General features: G+C 41.5%; 1 protein-coding gene across 1 annotated transcript; it reads right to left on the bottom strand.

Annotated features, from left to right (window-relative positions):
* Positions 1-1,796: 1,796 nt before the first annotated feature.
* Positions 1,797-21,262, bottom strand: ARL5B (ADP ribosylation factor like GTPase 5B). The gene is made up of 6 exons (XM_067561707.1): positions 21,053-21,262; positions 12,214-12,274; positions 10,763-10,910; positions 6,732-6,815; positions 4,796-4,947; positions 1,797-2,891 (listed from the first exon to the last, which is right to left on the bottom strand). Exons 1-6 carry the CDS (start codon positions 21,096-21,098, stop codon positions 2,843-2,845), a joined length of 540 nt encoding a protein of 179 aa, XP_067417808.1. The 5' UTR covers positions 21,099-21,262; the 3' UTR covers positions 1,797-2,842.
* Between the last annotated feature and the right edge of the window lie 597 nt (positions 21,263-21,859).

Genomic DNA, 21,859 nt, shown 5'->3' with positions numbered 1-21,859 from the left:
GGGAGGTGTTCTCGAAGGGATCGCACCACCCACTTCTGATCAGGTGCCCATCTGTAGTCCAATCCTGCTCTCGGGGCGGTCCCGTGGGGTGAAACCCACTCCTATTGGTGGGGAGCAGGCAGGAGGCATTCTCGGAGGGGTCACACCACCCAGTTCTGGTCAGTTGGCCATCTTGACCTGGAAGTCATAACCCGGGGCAGGACTGGATGTCAGGTTACCGGACAGGGCAGGGCTTAAGGGTCAAGGGGGCGGGGCCTCCCGGATGCAGGACCGGATGTCAGGTGACCGAATGGAGCGGGACTTCCGGTGACAGGTGGGCGGATGGGGTGGGACTGACATTTAAATTGATGGTAGGCCCCTTGTATTACTGCCCTGCTTGGTGACAGGCCCCTTTGCCATTACAATCTTTAAGACAAAAGTTCTAATGACAAAAATTTAAAAAAAGAGTAGGTTAGCGATTTAACAACAGTAAAAATCTTGGGAAAGCCTCAGAATGAAAGCCAATATTTTGAGTAGGAATGTAAAATTTAATCTTAACCAACTTAGTTTCATTTATAAATAACAGAAACACTTCAGATTCATATGAATGAATAAGTATGGGCCTGATTTTCAGGTACCTGTCAGCAGTGTGTGCATGCATTTTACATGAGTGCATTCTCAGGTGCCGGTGAACAAAGCAGCATTGATACTTCTCCTAAAAATCAAGCCTATTATTTGTTAAATAAAGGATCTTAGTCTGAGGAAAGCAAAATAGTGTTGCATGGACCATACCTTAGTAAATATACTGCATTAAAACATACTGTATTTTCATCATTTTTAGCTAAAATAAAAAGTAATTATCTATGTGGAAACACCTATAACTCATCTTCTAAGATATGATTATTGTACAGTTTTGTATGGCACTGAAATGCTGAATAAGGGTTCCTTGTAGACGGTATAACTAAGAAATATTTTTAAACTGTAAAACATTATCAGTATTACATTTAGTACAGCTAGAAGAATTGTAGTGTACTGAATACTAGCATATCAACAGCATAAATTGAAGATGTTTGTGATATTTTAACATGCTGTATGGCTTTTAATAGATTTTTTTAAAATCCAAATGGACAACTCAGGTAGCAAAGCACTATATATGAGTGTGTTTGCCAGACCAAGCCCTTTATTTCCAAAGTAACATTGTGAGGGTGACAACAGCTATTATGGAAAACAATATGAAAATTGACATAGAAAATGAAGCAGTGGATTTGCTATTTCTACATCATAGCTATCGTCAAGAACACTCACTACTACACATTTCTCAGCTGGAGAGAAAATTAAGTCTGGCCTGAAGGGATGCTAAAATGTTTAAAAAAAACCTCATTTTATGTTTCATTCTGTTATGTTATGTTTCAGCATAGGGCTATTTTCTTCTAACACATGCAGCTGAACAAGAACCAGGTCAGATTTGATAAGTGTTTTTGTGGGAAATAGTGTTTATAATTAATATTTTTACTATACATTTGCATTGTTAAAATATAGTGCACCATATCAGTACATTTCACAGACATTCGGTATTCACTGTAGTTTTACCACAGTTGTAGTTTATAAAGCTGTAGGGTGCACTGATTTAAATCAAGGTGACTTAAGTCTCTTATTTTAATCAGCAAGCAAGAAGTTAATCTTGTTTTGTATTTGTACGTTTAGTGTTTTTCTCCCTAAAGAAAGGTTCGTTTTCATTGGTTGATATAACCATTAAAACATGTTTAGTCAAATACAGCCTTAACACTAAATTTGGTACTTTTTGCTAAAAATCAGGAGGATGTACTATATACACATTTATTTAAACAATTATATAGTTTAACATATTTATTCAGATTCTTAATTTCTACATTGTTAGAAAATTGTTCATGAAGCATTTCATATTTACTAGATAGATATTTGCTCTGAATTTGTGTCAAGCTGTATTTGGAAACTGGAATTAAATTACAAACATACAAAACAGCATTTTAAAGTTCTTTCTTAGTTAAATAAAATTAATTACATGTGTTGGAGATAGGATGCAGAATTTTTTTATTGAAGTGATTTGGAAACATTATGCTAAATTCAGCACTTAATGTCAATTTCAAAATTTTAAACTGCTTTATATTTAAGAAGAGAAATGTATTTAAATTAAATAAAAACTGATTTTCATACACCCTGCAAAGTTGTTTTTTTGAGGTAAAAAATACAGCACAGAACTACTTATCCAACATATGGGAATAAAAAAGGGCAAGTTTTCTTTTAAGGCAGAAATTCAGTTACATATATGAAAAAAACAGAACATATCAACCATAAATAACTGTTTCAATGCTGAATGTTATAATTCTTAACATCCCTAAAAATCTGTCTTTGAGATAGCCCAACTGCAGATATAGCTCTTTGAACACAGAAAGCCCAATCTTTTGAAACCATTAAAGATATACTAGGGTAAAGATCAATCTACTCACTAATTTTTCTAGTGTTGATACAGAAATGAAGAAATTGATCTATGGTAATTAATTACAGAAACTGTTTGCATCATTACAAAAAGCAAGTGTGAAATATTTTCCATGACAAAAGATATCTTACAAGGCAACCATTGAAAAATGAGAACAAGTAGGCAGGAGAACTTTGATACTGAAATAGATTCACATGTTCATCCAGTAGAACAGTAGTGCATTAAAAAGTTAAAAATACTTTGTGTTTAAGTAAAGCTGCACTTGATTCAAGTGCTACTCAGAGGTTTCTCTTGTTATAAATTAAACATGGTCACTGCCTTAGCAACCAGAAGTACCAGGAAAATGTTCATGTTCACAGAATAAATAGATGCAGTCTCTTTTACAAGTTATCTCACTCCAATATGTGAGGTCATCCATTCCAGACCTTGGCATAATCTGCAATTAATAAGAGAAGTTGCAATGAAACTTTTAACCATTTGCTCTTACATAAGTCATCCTACCAAAAGGCACAATGTTTCACCATCAATTACAGATGCATGTGGCCTGGGTAGGATTTCTTTTAAAGCAGCTCTGGTAAAAGGCTCCAACCACATGAAAGAATGTCCAGCTTCAATTTCCCTTCCAGAGTCAAAACATGCTGCTCTTATTACATATCATCCAATGAGTGAATGGAAAGATAAGAACATTTTAATGGGTTTCCTACATGGCAGTACAGAGGGCTTACCTCCATGCCTTAGGTCTAACACAAATACCACATTTCAAATTCTGCTTACACTAGATCTTCATTTAATGCAAGGGTTAGGTTAACATAAAATCATGTCTGGCTGAAACACAAAGCTGAGGGCCAAGAAGCACCACAGTTGTTTTAATCCATCAATATACAACTGGCAGTGACACTTGTCTTTTGGCTATGGTACACTGAAGAGTCAAACCCTATACTCTTCATTAACACACAGAATTTTGTCAATGTAATAGTGCCAAGGAGGAGAGCAATCCAATCTTTTTCCTGATGAAAGCCTTTTGAAATAGTATTCAAATGATTCAAATTAAGTGAACAAATAAAATTCTATTTTGTATACATTAAAGAAAAAGGCACTGGCTTAATCAATGTCTAACCTACAATAAATTTTGAAATGGGAATGTGGAATTACATAGAATATCCATATTAAGAACAAAGTTATGGTAAGTACATCACTAATTTAAATATGAAAGGAAATCATTTGACCTAAAAATGTTGATCTGTTTACACAAAATCAGATTCTCACGAGTTACCCATCAAACTTGCCTTTGGCAGCTAGTTGGGCAAGTCAATAACTTAATTTTTGGAAACAAATATCCAAAGTTAATAGAGAGAAAATATCACACTGGTCAGCACCTCCTATTGTAAGAGGCCAGGGAAAGTTATGGAGGTGCAGACTGACACTCCTTCTCGGGACAATCCCAGTTGTATGTGAAAAGTAAACTTCACATTTCATGATTGTGAAGAGGATTTTATTTATTTATTTATTTTACTTCTGCGTGATCTGTTATATCCACTACTTTTGAAGCTCCGAGACAGCATTATCACAGAATGTTCTACTATTATACTGCTCAAACAAAATGAATTCTACAAATGATGAGGAGGTTTGAAAAACAAGGTGGATGTTTAGGGCACTTAAGTAAACTGGACATTACTGCATATAGGGAACAGGTTTTACACCAGTAACAAAGTTGGTCTTTATGTCATACTGAATGTTGACAAACATGTCTTTTGGAGTATATATCTGAAAAGTCAAAATAAGTTCTGAAAAGACTGCACATTAAAAAGACATTCCAGGATGAAAATCTATCACTAGGGATTTCCAGGAGCAAACAATATTTGCTGGCTCCACCCTAGAGAATGGGGTTCATAAATGATCCTCACAATGAGGCTGAAAGCCATACCCTATTTAGATTCTTTACCCATTGATCAACTCAGAGTTGCTGCTACAGAGTTGCTGAATAGAGAGTTGAGGCAGTCAGCTGGATATTACAGACACCAAGCAAAAAGTGCGTAGGCCAGTATATAGTGGTTAGCCACTTGACATAGTGAGAGTAAATGGCCTAGCCTTCAGTAGTGTAATGTATTGTTCTTCCAAATGGCTGAAACATCGTTAAAGCTGGAGGACTCAGGTGTTAGAAAGATCCAGAAGTCTGAGTCAAGGGGAAGATACACTTAAGGTGTCATGTCTGCAAAGGTGAGAGTAAAAAAACCCCTGTGTTTGAAGATCCAAACCCATGCTAGTGAGCTTTTAAGTCACATACAGTTATTCCATTTATTTTAAGTTATTGAACTTAGACACACACTACTGGACACCTACCCTTCTCCTGTCAGAGCACAGCAGGACTGAATGTGCCATGGGTGATCCTTTATGGAACTAAGGTTGAGGTATTTAGATATTTCAGCAGCTGTCATACAACCTTTCATGTCCTGCTTATTTGCAAAGATGAGAACTGCAGCCTTCCGTAAATCCTGGAAGCAAGATAGAATATTTATAGCACTTATGATCCCAATGTTCTGATAAAATCTAAAAGGTTATAATGTTAATTATATTTTCCCACAGTTACAGTAAAGTTATTCTATATTAAAATTATGCAGTAATATTTAATCTTGATTTAATCTATTTGCTATAATAAAATAAATTACAGTGGAAGACAAACAATGATTCATTTAGAAAGGTGTTATTCTAACTAACATTACTCAGGCATCAAATTAGGGTTTGCTTCACTTCTTGGTCCTTTTCTTCTTGCCACACTTCAATGATGACTAATCTAAAGATATGATAAATGACATATTTTCTAACCCAGCTCAGTATGTTCAGCCAATTAGATAACTATGGAGGAACATTCTGGAAATCTTTAAGTGAGATATCAACAGAGTCAAAGAGTTAACATGCCATCATTCCACTGAAATTACTTCCAACTCTATGCTTTTTTTTTTAAATAAAATTGAACATTTAGCAATTTTATTAGGACAGGAAAGGAAGAAACTATACTTCACAATTTAACAAATCCACTTCATATCAAGAGTTTTGTGGCTTTTGCCTAAAGGATAGTTCTTACTAGTAATGTTTGAGCAATTTAAATTAGATGTGAGACGTTTATAATGTTGTCTACATTTTCCATGTAACAACTAAGGCAATAAAAATAGAAACAACAGATTTATTGGAGCAGGGTAGGAGAGAGAAAGACATTTAATAATCAAGGAACCATTAGGTCAAGAGTTCAATACTGATTAATCTGCTAGGATTAGCGGAGATCCATTTCTATATCTGGGTGCTTTAAAGAAACAGAAACAAAAACAAAAACAAAAACAAAAAGTTAGGGTCTAGTGTTGCAAATCCATATTTTCACAAGTAGTCCTAATTTATAGACTAATCCAACTGAAGTCAGTCATCAGGACAACTCACATGAGTTAAGACTACTTAGAATAATGGAAATGTAGGGCTGAAAGGCACCTTGACAGGTCATCTAGTCCTTTCCCCCCAAAGCTGAGGCAGGTTTGAATAAATGTTTGCAATATTGGAACCCACTTTGAAATCATGGGGAAAAGTTGAACAAAAGGCTTCTTTCCATCTGTTTTATAATATATTTTCATCTCCAGCCCCAGAGCAAAAACTATTTTTACTGAACGGAGCCATTTAGGGACAACTTCCTTTCATTTTTAGAAACAGATTATGAATCACTCAGATAACAGAGTACTGCTCATAGCCAAAACTTCATTTTACGCAAAACTTGATTTAGGTCAGAAGGGTAGTAAGCATAATCAAAAAATTAACCACGTATAACACTATTTATGATTCTTTACATGAATAGGATGCAAGCAGCATTGAAAACTAATGCTGCAAAACTTGTTTTAGAAGCTTTGAAGATTCTTCAAAATTTTATTTCTGCTGTAGTTGTAAGACAGAGGAAGGAAAAACAATACAAGTCAGACAACATGAAGTTAAACATATAAAATCTTTATAATCTGTATAACTTTTATAAAAGAAACTGCTACCTTGTTACAATAGAATGAACCCTCCTAAGTTTGTTAGAACATGAAGCATGTATTTTTCATGATATCCTGACTGTTCTTGTCTAGACACCGACAATCTAAAATTTTTAAAAAGCACAGTTAATGTATATCAATACCTATGCTTACGAAACAACTTTGATTTGTAAAAGGTTAAGTCTTTATGTTTATAATTATTTGAGTACTAACAAAAAAGGAAGCCTACAATCCAAATATACTGGAATACTGAGTTTTTAATATACCTCATGAGCCAACATTCTGTAAAGTTCTTCTTTTGTGATAGAAAGTCGTTCTCTGTCAATGCTGTCAACAACAAGAATGATGAACTAGGGAAATGAAAAGTTTTGCTCAGACTACATATAAACACAGTTCCACATATGAATTTTCTGTATTTGACTTTACAAGAGAAACATTGGTTAGTAAATGTTTTTTATGCATAATAGACTTGGACTTTCCTAACCAACACACCAGAAAAATGAGATGAGAAATTCCTAGGTAAGATTTTTTTTTTTGGTATATCTATGGAAAAAAGAAGAACGTAGCAAGTGTAGCCTTTAGAAAACATGTGTAGAGAGCATTATGTATGAACCTTTCACAGATGACACTAAAATACAGGATAATATATAAAACAGTATACTCTACTAGTGATCTAAGGTTGGATCTATGTTCCGTCTTGGGGCAAACCTCCTACTGACCTAAGAAGGAGCTCCATTGTGTAATGAGAGGAGTATGAAGTTCTAAGTTTTCATCCCATACCCTAATTAAATAAGGATTTCAGCCCCCTACATAGAGTAACTGATATCCAATCAACCCTACTGTAATAAAAACAATTTAAAGTTTATCTATAGACTAATTTTCAGAGGTGCTGTGCACCCATAACTCCAAGGCAGTTGATTTTTAGCACTTAGGGCTGTAAAGATAATCCTTCCAAATGTAAACCAATGCTGTCTTCCTGAAACTGCACAGAAACTGCTCTAATGCTTCTGAATCTGCTCATAGTTTTACCAAGCAGATTATATCATTTATAGAGCATTTTGCATGTTCAAAACACTGTACAAACAACTAATTCTAAACACTTCAGTGTGGAAATATCTTCATTTTACAGATAAGGAAACAGAAAAAAGGTAAAGGCTCCAATGCAAGTTAGTGGCATAGCAAGGAGCATTAGAACTCACTACCACAACTCTCTTTCTATGAACCACTTCCCTTACAAAATTAAAAAGACGCTGGTCTGTTTCAGCGAGTAGTGAAACTATAAAAAAAATCAAATCAACTTAATGCTGCTGGGACTGCTTGAGGCGTCTAGAAGGGGCAGTAGAGTGTGTCACTGGAGTTATTCATGGGGGAGAGACCAGGGAAGGTTCATGTATCGAAGAGACTTCTTTCCTCCCTCAACTACTTTCAGCAATTACAAAGCACCTGAGTAGAGAGAAAAAAAACTAAGTTACTCCTCCCCTCCAGCAGTAGAGAGCTGAATTTCAGACACGTATCAACCATATATGGATATGAAAGATCCCCATGGACAGCACTTTAGAAGGAATTTCAGCACCCTCCCCAATCCCAGAGCATAAGGAAGGGGTGGTAGAGTGGGTGAAGCTACTTGTGACAGCATTGTCCCAGACCTTGCATCTTTCTCTGGCTTATAGGTTTTACTCCTCCAGCTGGTCTAATTTTTGAAGCCTAGAACATCACTAAACTTGATCAGATCATGAAATTTTCAACAGCAAAAAGGAAAGTTCTCTTCAACTTTTATCTCAAGAAAAAAAATCATAATAGTATTGCCAACCCCAACGGTTCAAACATTAGGAGTCAATACTCAAGGTTTGAGACTGGCTTAAAATCATGAAATATAAAAATTTGTGGGTTCTTTTAATTTGCTTTCTGGCTTGTCAGCCTCCAGAGTATACTCTCTTCATATTTGCAAACTTTATTCCACAATTATGAGGATTAGAAGATTTCTTTTTTAGATGGAAGCATTAAATATAAGCACTGGAATTATAGCTATATATGACAGAAAACTTAGGGTGCTTCTACCCAGCAAAAAAAAATGGCAGCAGTGAGTCTCAGAACCTGGATCAACTGACTTGGGCTCATGCTAGAGGACTAAAAATAGTAGTGTAGACTTTTCCGCTGGGCTCCCCATTTACTGGGTCTCAGAGCCTGGGCTACAGCCTGAACCTCTGCATTGCTATTTTAGCCCCATAGCGCAAGCCCAAATCAGCTGACCCAAGCTCTGAACCAAGGATGACACCGTATTTACCAGAGATGGTTTTTACCACCCTGAGAAACTAGCTAGAAAAGCCTTAAACTGGGACCATTTTAAAAACCATTTCATAAGTGTTACACTTAGTTTTAGCTACACTTTAAAATTTTCATTACATAAGGAAATAAATTCATAGGGTTGGATAAATAAAAGGAAAACTGCAATAGCATAATACTAATATATGTAATTATAATACTAAAGATCAGAAATGCCTGTTTGATAAACTGGTTATCTTTATAGACATGGACCAGAATTTTAAAAGAACTTTCTACACACAATTCTTCAAAATGCTAATGAAAAATATCACTTCCACAATGGCTCCTTCACATTGTGTCCTGGTATATCTGACCTTCACACTGTGACTACCAGCCATCATAGTAAACTATCATATTTTCTATCAACTACATACACTTTGTGTTCAAATGGAACCTTCTCCCAAAACAAAACAATTTATCATAGTGGTTCTCCTGTATGAAGCTGCTGGTAACAGGCAAGCTGGATAAGTGATTTCTTGCTACCATTTGGGATAGTCTTAATAAGATTCAGGCTCTTTCCCAAAATTCCAGCCCCTGTAAATCTTGGTGTGTTACTCAATGATTGCAATTTCTTGAAAGGGAGAAGAGCAATTTGTACTACTTTGTTAGCAGCAGCAGCTGACTGTGGAAGCAAGACAGGCAGCTCTCAGAGTTCTGTGGCTACTCTTCTGGATGAAGATTCCAGTGCTAGCCTGAGGGAAGTGACACATACACGGACCTGCTGGAGTGACTAGTATAGAAGCAAATTTAGGTAGCAGGAAAGCAGCCTGTTGGAAAGTGGAATGACTATGCAACAATAAGGTAATGTATGTTTTTGTTCTTTTCTAAACTATTCTTACTATTTTTATCAAGATATTGAAAATCAACATGTCTAAAGATCTTTGTGACAGATGACTCAGGTTTGCACATGAAAACTGGAGATTTAATACATGCTGATTTTGCAAGCCTTATTAGGTGTCAGCAATGTAAAGAAAAAAACATGTTGCTCTTTGTGGTGTTAAAAACCTAAGTGGAAACAATACATTGATCAGCTCAAGCCACCTCTGACCTTTCTATCAATGGCAGCTTTATTACCATACCATGCACCCCACAAAGTGGTGGTTACTTTTGTCCGTGAATAATGCAGCAGCTGCTGACCATTTTTATACAGTGCTGCCTAGCAAAACTTTCGTTCTCCCTCCACTGTCACTGCCAAAAAAAAACCCCATCTTACTATGCGTGAGAACAGAAACTAAACCATTCTCTAGCTGTTCATCCCCATCTAAGTTTTGTACCTGTTGTGGGGAAATGTGATCTGTAAGTTGCGCTTATTTTTCTCAAACAAGTTAGAAAACAGTTTCACATAGAAGCTGAGTTGAACTAAACAAAACTCTGGTAAAACTACTGAAGTCTAAAATACAAGCTATATACAGACTGGCAGGCCCAACTGTACTGTTTACTCCCAGAGAACAAATAATAGCATTTGTCTAGAATAGGATAAAAGAGTATTCTAGGTATTACCAAGAAACTGGCTGTGTGCCAAAGGATCCCACTTTTTGCTTCAGAACCTCCAAGTCCAGCATCCCTTCATATGGGAGTTTATTACAAGGCATTCTGACATATACATAACGTTGCTTTGTTTCTACTGTAGTAATTAATTACAAAGTGTCTTAGCATTAGATAACAAATTTAAAAATAAAAAAACCTAAAATATCTCCAGATACTGAAGTATCTACATTAATACATGTATTGAGACTTGCAAATCTAGTCTGGAGTTAAAATACGTTAAGAATTATTCTGTTCACTTGACACAACCAAAAGGTTGATACAAATGAAGACACAGAGAGAGCCATGACCTTATGTCATCTACTGCAATTCTGTCCTGGCATATGGGTAAATTCTTTCATATCCCATTAGTGCATCTCCACCCAAGCTATCAGGACTGAAATCTACATTTATTTGCTTTATTTTGTAGTTTGGGAGCAACTTAACATACCTCTGTATTTGAATAATAGGTATTCCACAATGACCGTAATGACTCCTGTCCTCCAATATCCCACATAAGGAAATGGGTATTTTTTACTACTATTTCTTCAACATTGCTTCCTATGGTTGGAGATGTGTGGACCACTTCATTCATTAAACTAAGGGAAATAACATCACACCACAAAAACTATTTAGCAAAGTCTTGAAACTTCCTGATGTATCAATTGTATATTGTGACAAGTTTGTTATAACAAAAGTAATTTTTTTTCTGTTTCCTTAAAGCAATTATTTAAAAGTCATTTTCATCTAAATTTTTATTAAAGATAAGCTATACAAAAGACATATTTTGTGTGAACAATTTATTCAATTTGGATGCATTTTATGAGCTATAATCAACAAATGAAGAGTCTCCCCTTTATCTACATTTGTAGCAGAACATGATGTAGATAGGGATAAAGATGCATACAACTATAAACTAACATCCAGTACAGAAAAGCGAAGCTTAAATCTGACTAACACTTTGTTAATATTAGTAGCCATCTAAAAAAAAGTATGCCTTTCAAAACAAAAGTCGCCATCATCTAACAGGTCACCACCAATACAGACAGTATTTTTAATCTTACTGGAATAATCTGGAGATATAGTTGTCAAAACACCTGGAAAACGTAAAGGTTGTCTGATTTCACAATAGCTTCTATAAGAAATTCTGTATCTGAAGCTGAAATTATCTCAGTACCATCTTTAAAACAATGGTTTGTTTTGTCAATGTAGTGTACAGAAAAAAGGTTTGGGGGAAATATTCTTTATTTCCTTCTATCTAAATTTATATACCACCTCCATCATTGTAGTAATTGTACACCTTCCAAGTTTTTATGTATTTATCCTATATACTCTTGTGAGATAGGGAAGAGTTTGTTTTGTTTTTAAATACAGTGACATCTCCAGACCTATAGCCAATTATTGCAGGAGTCAAGGCAGCATGATGAAATATTATTCTGAAGGAACTACTGGGTCCACCAGTGTCATACCTTTGACCGGGCACAAGCTTTGTCCTTTTGGAAATAATGGTCTGTATATGGGTTTTACAAACCAACTAAAAATAAATGTAGATATCAATTTTAAAGTAAGTTTCTTTTTGGAAGCTTTCACCAATAGGTGAAAGGATTTCAGCATTCATCAATAACCAGAGGTCTCAGTTGAAGAAGGATTACTGATTCATTCTTTGTCCTTGAGAGTACTCTGTGCTGAGTATCTGATTAACACGAAGCTCAGCTCTAAACATTTCAATACCTGTATCTTTTTTATTATTATACATACAAAACTTACATATTATTGAATGATAAATACCTTCCATGGACAAGTTAGGCTCTGGGTTCCCCAGTATTTTCAGGCAGGACCCATAAATTAATTGTGAATGAAAGTATCAAAGAAACAGAAGTTTTAAATAGCTCATATACTTACAACTGATAAAGAATGGTGGTCTTTCCTGCATTGTCAAGTCCCACTATTATTACTTTGTGTTCTGCACAAAAAAACAAAAGTAAACTGTTGTGAGCAGCCAAAGATAGCATCAGCCAACCATTAACCACTTTTCTGATATAAAGAAGACAAGACTGCCTTGCCTGTCTTAGGTCAACAGCATGCACAGAGTATAGAAATTCCAGACTAAAAACCCACAAACCAGTATCTTCTCCAGAAAGTTATTATACTTACAAACGACATAACTAAGTTTTATTTTGAAGGAATGAAAAACAACAAATTGTTTCACGCAAAAGAGTAGCATTAATACAAAATTAAGTTTGAGAAATAAAGCACTCAGTCATAAGAACATGAAGACTGCAGGTTGACTGTGCAACCTTAGATCTGCTAGCATACTTCTGACTTACATGTTTTTAGGTATGTTCAGATAGCATGAAAATGATTAGAATATTACTCCTGAGGAAATTCTGCACACAATATTTTAAAATTCTGCAAACTTTATTTGTCAATAAAATGGCAGTGGGGAGTACAGGCGACTGGTTGCACAGAGGTAGGAGATCACCTTGCAGCCCCTCCCTTGGGACGCAGACCTCTGGGGCAGGTCCGGCCCTTGCGCTGTGTCAGGGTTGGTTGCAGCCTCAATGCTGAGTCTATCTCTGGGAGGCAGGGGGACTGGCAAGGTGATCTCCTACTTCCGTGCAGCCAGTGGCCTGTACTTCCCCTTGCCATGCTGGCACCTCCACATTTATTGACAAATAAAATTTGCAAAATTTTAAAAATAGTGTGCAGAATTTTTATTTTTTTGGCAGAGAATTCCCTCAAGTGTAGGTGAAGTAACTCACCAGGGTTAGCAGCCCTCGGCCAGGCATACCAGGTGTGGGCAGGCAGGTTCTGCCCAGCAGGATCCAAGTGTGGAGAGGCTTAGTGTGGGGGATCCAGGTGTGGGGTGAAAGGGTTCTGTGTGGGGCAATCTGGGTGAGAGTGGCTCAATGGGGAGTCCAGTGTGTGTGTGTGTGTGTGGGGGGGGTGGATCTGGATGCACAGGGGTTCACTCGGGTGGTTCCAGGTGCAGGGGCAATGGGATTCTGCAGGAGGGTCCTGGTGAAGGTGGCTGGGACTCAGTAAGGGGGGGCTCTGGGTGCTGGGGGTAGGTAAGGTGGGGCTCCAGGTGCAGCTCGTTGGGGCTTGGTGGGGTGGAGGTCCAGGGGCTCCTCAGGGTGATCCAGGTGCATAGGAGATGGGGCAGTCTGAGTGCAGGAGTGGGGTCCAAGTGCCTGGGGGGAGGGAGGGGGAGGAGGCTTGGCAGGGGTCTGGATGCAGGAGGGGGGTGAGGCTCAGTGAAGAAGTCGGAGTATGGGAGGATCTGGATGCACAGGGGTTGGGCAAACAGGGGAGCATCTCCCCATACAGTGACCCCCTGCCCTCATAGCTGAGTAGCATGGGGGTGGGGGGTATAGAACCAGGGGATGTTTTCAGAGTGGCGTAGCATTTAAATAGACAGTTAAGTTGACATAGTGACAGTGTAGACATTGCATTGCTTATGCTGACTTAACTGGCCTCTAGGTGTCCCACAATGCTCCAGTGTGACTGCTCTGGTCACTGTTCTCAACTCTGCTGCCCAGCAGCCACATACACAAGAAACAGCCCCTCCCCTGTTCAAGGACTGGGAACATTTGAATTTCCATTTCCTGTTTGTTCAGTATGGCTCCATGCTCCAACTGCACTCCTTCCTGCAGTACACAGGATCTGGTAAATCTCCTGGATCTGTGAGGAGAAGAGGCTGTCCAGACACAGCTCAGATCAAATCATAGAAATGTGGACATCTATGATCTCTCAGAGCATGGGGCAGAAGGGCTACCAGAGGGACCACCATTGTGCCAAGTGAAAGCGAAGGAGCTGTATCAGGCTTATCAGAAGGCATGGGGGGCAAACAGTCACTGCTGCTTTTACAAGAAGTTGCATGCTATACTCTGTGGCAAGCCCACCATGAGCCCCAAGAGCTGCAGGGATACCTCAGAGTCAGAGCCCTGGGCCATTGCAGGAAACATTGAGGAGGCAGTGTTGAATGGGGAAAAGGAGGAGGAGAGTGGGAGACAGGCAAGTGGGTGATCCAGTGTCCCAGAGAGCCAGGAGCTGTTTGTAACCCCAGAGCAGTCTAGCCAGTCACAGCAATGCATGTGGTTGAGTGTGATGCTGGGTAAGAAACCTCTGGTGAGTATGCACTTGGCATTAATATTGTGGAGCCACACATCCTTATGTTATTTTTAATTAAATAACCAGCAGAAGTAAAGTAGCTATCTGCTTCTCATTGCCTGGACAACCTAGTAGAGGATGCCCTGTGAAACACATTGTTTATGTACACAGCAATATCCCAGAAATTTTCATGAAGGTAGTCTGCAATCCTTTGTAGGTTTCTGAGGACGGCTACTTTATTTCTTCCACCGTGGTAGGACATTTTCCCTTGCCCCCTCCAGTATTTTGGCAGGCATCATTGTAGCACACAACATAGCAGCATAAGGACCCAGTCTGTGGCTGGATGCATGCAGCAGCTGTTTCCTTGCTGCTGTGTTACCCTCAGGAGCATTAAATCAGCTAGGGTGACTTATGGGAGATGGTGATAGTATTCATTTCAATTGCTTAAACCACAACCACCAGTGCCTGTGTGCTCTCTCTTGTAATTTTTTACCCCTTCGCCCACAACCAGACGGGCTCTGGAACCTGGGTGCACCACAAGGGGGGGGGGGGAAGAAGTGAGAGAGAGAGAGAGAGCCTGGCTGCTCACTGTATCACATGGCCATAGTTTGGGTAGCAGAGCTCCGTGTTTCCCTCACAAACTGCAAACTGGAGTGTTGGGCAGTGGCAGTGGCAGCAGCAGCTACAGGTTGTGTGTATGTGGTAGCTATAGTACTGCAAGGGAACCCCACATCCACAGCGGGACTTGTAGTTTGTGAGGGGGAACGGCAGTCCCCGACCTCCACCCATGTTATCAAGGAGATGTGCCATGACCTCTTGGCCACCAGGGTCCCACCCCGGGTTGTCCCCCACCTTCTGCAGACATGCTGGTACCACTGGCCCAGGAGAGTGACTTTTGTATAACAAGTCTGCACTGTACAGGGGGTCTGCACTGACAATGGTTCCTTTGTGCTTTGCATGTTTTACAGCTGAAAGTGGGGCCTTCATCTCTTCTTCCATCATGACAGAGCAGCTCTCCCAGATAAGACGAAAGCGAAAGAAAACACACAATGACATGTTTAATGAGATAATGAACACCTCTGAGACAGTGGACACCAATCAGAGAGTGTGGAGGATTGCTCTCACAGAATAAATGGACATAGACCTCATGAACAGGATAAAAGCCCAGAAGAATGACCGTGGGATGCCGCAGGAGACGCTGGGGATTCTGAAGGAACAGACTGACATGTTGAGATGCCTGGTTGACCTTCAGCACAGATATTTTGAAGCTCAACTCCCTCTAGAGCAGTGGTTCTTAACCTTTCCAAACTACTGTACCCCTGAAGCCTGAGTCCCACCCCCACGGGGCTGAAGCATGTGACTTAGTTTCATGGCGCCCCTGTGGCTCCAGGCAATTGCCTTTCTTGCCACCCCCAATACCAGCTCTGCACTTGCGACCCCTCTAAACCCCCAGGTTAAGAAACACTGCTCTAGAGCCTCTGGAGAAAGGCATTCCCACATTGCCATACTCCCTCTTTCCTACTCACACACCTTCCACTAGGCATGGGGGCCACTGCAACATCCTTTCCACTCAACCCAGGTGAGGCTGCACAGAATCACAACCGCATGTACAGTGATGTGTGACAGGCAAGGCCGCTGTGTTTTTGAACAGAAGATGAATGTGCTTTGCCCCTGCCAATTGTATTTCCCTGTATTTCCAAAGTTTAATTGTGGGTCACATAATTTTGTTTATATATCTGTGTGCAATAAAAGTCCATTTCTTAAAAATGAATAATCTTTATTAATTCAAAGCAGGGGGGAGAGGGAGAAACTGAGGCACTGGGGGCAGGGGATATGAACAAGTTCACACAGAGCCAGACGTGTGGATACAATGCCGGAGTCCTGGCTCCCATCCTCTCCATGCTCTAAGCAGTAGCTCACACTCCCGTCACTCAGCAGCCACTGTGGTGGCCCCTGTGAGGGATGAGTTGGTGGGTTGCAGCCCATTCCTCAGGCATCAAGTAAACACCCCCTCACCAGCAGTTTCTTTGGAGGGGCCAGGGGCTGAATGGAGTGTGGGGTTGTCTCCCCAGCAGTTGGTTGGGAGGCAGCTCCAGTGGTTGCAGCGGGTGGGTGCTGGGGGTCATTGTCAGTAAAGCCTTGCACAGATACAAAAATGTGGATCTTCATCCGACCCACATCTGCAAGAATCAATTTATATCCAACCCGCCACCCGCAGTCTATATTTTCTATGGCATCTGCACCTGCACAGCACATGCAGCCCTGAGCCCCTGCCACCAACCAGCGGATGGGCGGCCAGCCCCCACCCCAGATCTCAAAGGCAGGGAAGCAGCCATATAGGCTATGAACCGCAGACGGCTACTTCCCACCTTTCAGATCAATATCTGATTCACCATCCACAAAAAAAGGGTCCACGGATGTGGATATCCACAGATTTGCAGGGCTCTAATTATCAGAGGAAAGCAAGTATTTTCAAGGTTATCTTACTACACACACAGCAGTCACAGCAAGGTTCATACTACTGGCCAGCACAACACAGAAAAGCAACACACATCACTGTAGGTCATTAATAAAAAAGGTTTTCAAAGCCTCCCTCAGACACATTGCTCTACACCAGCATTTCTCAATTAAATTTTCCCGCGGAACCCTTTAGGCTCCGCGGGGAAATTACACTCATACTCGATACCCTCCGCCAAAAAATCCAGGACATCTTCCCTTTTTCGGCGGCGCAGAGAACAGCTGCTCTCGGAACCCTAACAGTGTTCCCGCGGAACCCCAGGGTTCCACGGAACACCAATTGAGAAACACTGCTCTACACTGAGCTCTTCTTATAGCCCAGATAACTGGTGGCTCAAAATGAACAGACAGCCTATCCACCTCCCCACCCTATCCCTCTGGAATCTTCTCCCCCTTTGCTCCACAGATATTATGAAACACACAGCAGGCAGCTATAACCATGTAGATATTTTTTTCCACTGATATTAACCCAGTGAACAAACTGCACCAGCGACCCTTCAAGCAGCCAAAGGCACATTCAACAGATATTTGGCACCTGGTGAGACTATTGTTGAAGTGCTTCTTACTGCTGTCCAGGTGTCCGGCTTCATAAGCCATGGGAATAAGGGGTAGGTTGGCTCCCCCAGGATCACTATTAGCATTTCAACATCTCCACTGGTGATTTTGTGCTCGAGAAAGAAAGTCTCTGCAACCAGCTTTCTGAACAGGTCTGTATTCTTAAAGGCGTGCACTTCATGCATTTTCCCGCACCATCTCATGATGATATCAGTAAAACGTCCCTGGTGATCCACCAGAATTGCAACACCATAGAAAAGTATTCCTTTCTGTTTATGTACTCTGTGGCAACGTGGTCTAGTGCCAAGATAGGTATATGCGGGCCATCTATCGCTCCACCGCATTTAGTGAACCCCACTGCAGCAAAACCATCTAGTACCTCCTGTACTGCCCAGAGTCACTACTCTTCTTAGCCAAAAGCGATTAATGGCCCTGCATACTTGGATCACAGCAACCCCCACAGTGGATTTTCCAAAGCCAAACTGATTCCATACTGACTGGAAGCAATCTTGCATTGCAAGCATCCACACAGTGATCGCCGCTCACTTCTCCACTGTCAGAGCAGGTCTCATTTTAGTGTTGCAGCGCTGAAGGGCTGAGGAGAGCACCGCACACAGTTCCTGGAAAGTGGCCTTGCGCATATAAAGGTTCTGCAGCCACTGCACAATATCCCATACCTGCATAACAATGCAATCCCACCAGTCAGTGCTCGTTTCTCGGGACCAGAACTGGCGCTCCACCGGGTTCAGCTGCTGTGTGACTGCCAACAGCAACCATGAATTGTTTCGGTCAATGGCTTCCAGTAGTGCTACTTGAAGGACATTGCCATGTTCTACGTAGTGGGTTCTCTAGCTGCTTTGGAAATACTGTAGGATAAGATGTGTGGCATTTCCAGAGCTCACCCCAATAGTGCACAGCTGTGTGAGGTCCATGTTTCTCTAGAGATGGCATATGCAGAACTATGCCAAGCTTTTGAAAAAAGGCGTGAAATATTATGGGACGCAGATGAGATCAGGGAAGGGAGAAAAATGCATGATAGAACATTCAAGCCATGTTCCCAGTTCCCCCTGCGAGAATGTTTTGTTCCCAAGAGGCACTGCAAGCCCTTCCCAAACCCCCCTATGGTGAGTTACACTGTGGAAGTGCACTGCTCTCTGCATCAAAGCAAGCACTGCTAGCGAGGACATGCTCCACCGACACAATGAGCATGGTGTGGACATGCACAACCGACCTAATTACTGCAGTGGCTGTATGTCAACAACTTAAATTTGTAGTGTAGACATGCCCTTAGTTTCAATGAATGTCTCCTTGTTCTTCTATTATGAGCAGCAGAAAGGAGTTCCAGCTGCTTGGGTTTTCACCAAGCTAGCCTATGGTTGCTAATTTGAACGTTTGCATATTTTAGGAGAGAATAGTTCCTGAGAGAATTAAGTTAAACATCCTGTGCAAACTTTATATGCTATTTTCATTCACAATATTATCTAATTCAATGTCATAATCACTTCATTTCCTGTTTTTCCTAAATAAATGCTTGGTTTCTCTTACCTTTCAATAATAATGCAGTATTCTAAACTCTACCATAGTACAGTTCTCTATTAGTGACCATTGATATTTGACATTAAGCAATATATTGAAATGCACATTTTAATAAGTATACTAATTGGATAACATTTTGCTCAAATACATAGGAGAGAGGGTTGTTTCTTAAAATAAAAAGATTTGGGGGCACAATGCAGACCCAAATAGTTGTGAAAATTTAGGACCTACATAAAAGCGCTGTTAAAAATTATTTTATCAACTTAACGAACATGGAGGGAAGGAAAGAGGTGAAAAAACTGCACCAATAAAGTGTTTTTGGAAAAGGTTAGATGAGCCATACAGAGCAAACAGTTGTTTTGATTAGGTTTCACAGTTCATTTTTAACATCAAATGTAAGGTAGCTTAATGATCCAGTGGGTGAAATCCTAACCCCACTGTAGTCAAAGGGAGTTTTCACCAATTTCAATGGAGTCAGGATTTCACCCTAAGCCTTATACATATATGACTCAAAAATGGATACTGACATTAAGGGCAAGAACTACACTCTTCACTACAGCAGCTTATTAATATCTTGTAATTTTTATTTTCAACCAAGTCAAATAACCAAACAAGACTTGAAAAACAGTTTACTATGACCAATAAAAATAAATCAATCAACATAAGAACAGCCATACTGGGTCAGACCAATGGTCCATCTAGCCCAGTATCCTGTCTTCTGACAATGGCCAATGCTAAGTACTTCAGAGGGATTGGACTGAACAGGTAATCATCAAGTGATCGATTCCCTGTTGCCCATTCCCACCTTCTGGCAACATCAGAGACATGGAACTAGTTCACACTAGCTAAACGGAATCCCCAAAATCAAGGGACTTCACCCACATGTATACAAACTTAAGAGAATTTGTCTGCCAGCCATTTTATATTTGAAAGTGATGTTTTATGGGAGCTGGAAAGATCTTGGACAAAAAAAACTGAAGTAAATCCAACTCTAAATTCTTTGTGTGGTTTTAATTTTCATCACTTGGCAGAAGATAGCATACAGTATTTTTTTTTAAATGTCAGTAAAAGCATTGTTGACCATCTAGCATCACTATCACAACAGAATTTCTATGGATAAAAGAGGCATGCTGGCAACTTCATGGCTTGTGCTGCATAAATGAAAGTGAATAGATTTTCAGAACAAGTTATTCCCTTTCAGCTCTTTGATCTTGGCTTTAATAGATGGCTGTAAATACACAAGTAAACTCAGGACCTGCCTTGGTCAAATACTAATTTAACAGATTTTATCTAGATCTGCAAACTATGAACAAACCCTTATTATACAAAGACACAGACATTAAAAGTTTGACCCTTTCAATCTGACAGCCATTCAGCCAAGATTACACTATTTTAACAGCAGTTTCCCAGCTGATGCCAGTTTGGATGCACAGTTTCACAGAACAAGCTTTGGAAAGACAAGGGGACCCCGGCTAGCGAGACTCTGAGAGCCTCTGCTGTTTCAGTGATGAAAAATTAGGTTTGAAAAAATAGGGTGCGCTAGCCCACCTAGCCCCATGCACTCCCTCGACTGAACCCAAACTCCCACCTTCGATGCCAGCCCACAACCTCCCACCACCACAGATGCTTCCCCCCTTCAACGCCAGCCTACAACCTCTCGTCCCCCTACCCCAGTGCTCCCCCCTTCATTGCCAGCCTACGACCCGCACCGCCCCGGGCACCCCCCTCTTCAATGCCAGCCTACGACCCTCCACCACCAGGAGCCCTCCCGCCCTTTCAATGCCAGCCTGCGACTCCCTCACCGCGGGCGATGCTCCCTTCAATGCCAGCCTACGACCCCCGCATTCCAGGCACTCCCCTCCAACTCACACCAGTGACCCTCCCACCTGCTCCCTCACCCGGCGGGCGACCCTTCCCCTCACAGCCGCAACCCCAGGCCTCCCTCCCTCCCTCGCAGCCTCCCAACGGACCCGCGGCTCCCCAAGCCGGCAGAGCCTCGCCCGCGGAGGACGCCGCTCACCCTGGTTACAGAAGAAACTCCACAGCTTGGCAAACAGCAGGCCCATCGCTAGGCTCGGCCCAGCGGCTGCGAGGGGCCAGGCCCGTCCCGCGGCCGGACAACGTCGCACTCCGAGTGTCCCCACGACAAAGGAGCAAGGACAAGACCGGCCGGCTCCAGTGCTGAGCGGGGACGGGACAGACGCAAGCCAGTAGGTGGAGCCACCCTCTACCCCGCCAGTTCCCCGACCCTCTTCTTACGTCACGACGTGGCCATGCGTCAACGTCATTACGTATATGACCTCTCTTACGTAGACTGCTGGCGTCACTCTGGGGCTTAAGGCGGCGCTGCTGGTGGGTTGTGTTCTCAATGTCTTCTCACCCGCACGGTCCTAGTGCCTGGATCGTCCTCAACCTCAGCAGAGCCTCGGGGGACGCCGCCACTCCTAGTTCTCCCCCCCTTTAGGGTCAGTGGGGCTCCGCGGAGGGCTGGAGGAGGACAGCCGGCGGGCTCGGAGGCTGACCACCCCACCCGCAGCCCCAGCGGCTCCCATGGCGGCAGGGCAACAGCCGCTGCGCTCAGTTAGGCCCCGATTCAGCGAAGCGCTTTGGGGGGAGGGGGACCTGCCTGCCTGCCTGCAGCGGGAGGGGCTGGGAACGGGCTCGTGCGGGGGTCGCCTGCAGGAGGGGTTGGGACTTGGGAACGGGCTCGTGCCCCGGGCGGAGATAGAACCAACCTGGGGAGCGCGACTCGCGAGCCTCCCTCGCCCTCTAGTCTAGCAAAAGCTGCCTTCAGCTAGCAGAGCCCAGGGGAACTGGGCTGGGCTCC

This window comes from Emydura macquarii, unplaced genomic scaffold, assembly GCF_026122565.2.
Source record: "Emydura macquarii macquarii isolate MOO-44397 ecotype Brisbane River unplaced genomic scaffold, CSIRO-AGI_Emac_v2 contig_2422, whole genome shotgun sequence".
Taxonomy (NCBI): domain Eukaryota; kingdom Metazoa; phylum Chordata; order Testudines; family Chelidae; genus Emydura; species Emydura macquarii.
This window is presented reverse-complemented; position numbering and strand designations above follow the sequence as displayed.

Bases quoted from the DNA above. Each gene is read 5' to 3' on its own strand.
- ARL5B (XM_067561707.1), bottom strand. From the start codon at position 21,098: ATGGGCCTGCTGTTTGCCAAGCTGTGGAGTTTCTTCTGTAACCAGG. The intron at 12,275-21,052 runs GTGAGCGGCGTC...TTTTTTGTGCAG, and splicing joins GAGTTTCTTCTGTAACCAGG to AACACAAAGTAATAATAGTG. The intron at 10,911-12,213 runs GTAAGTATATGA...TATTTCCCTTAG, and splicing joins ACCACCATTCTTTATCAGTT to TTTAATGAATGAAGTGGTCC.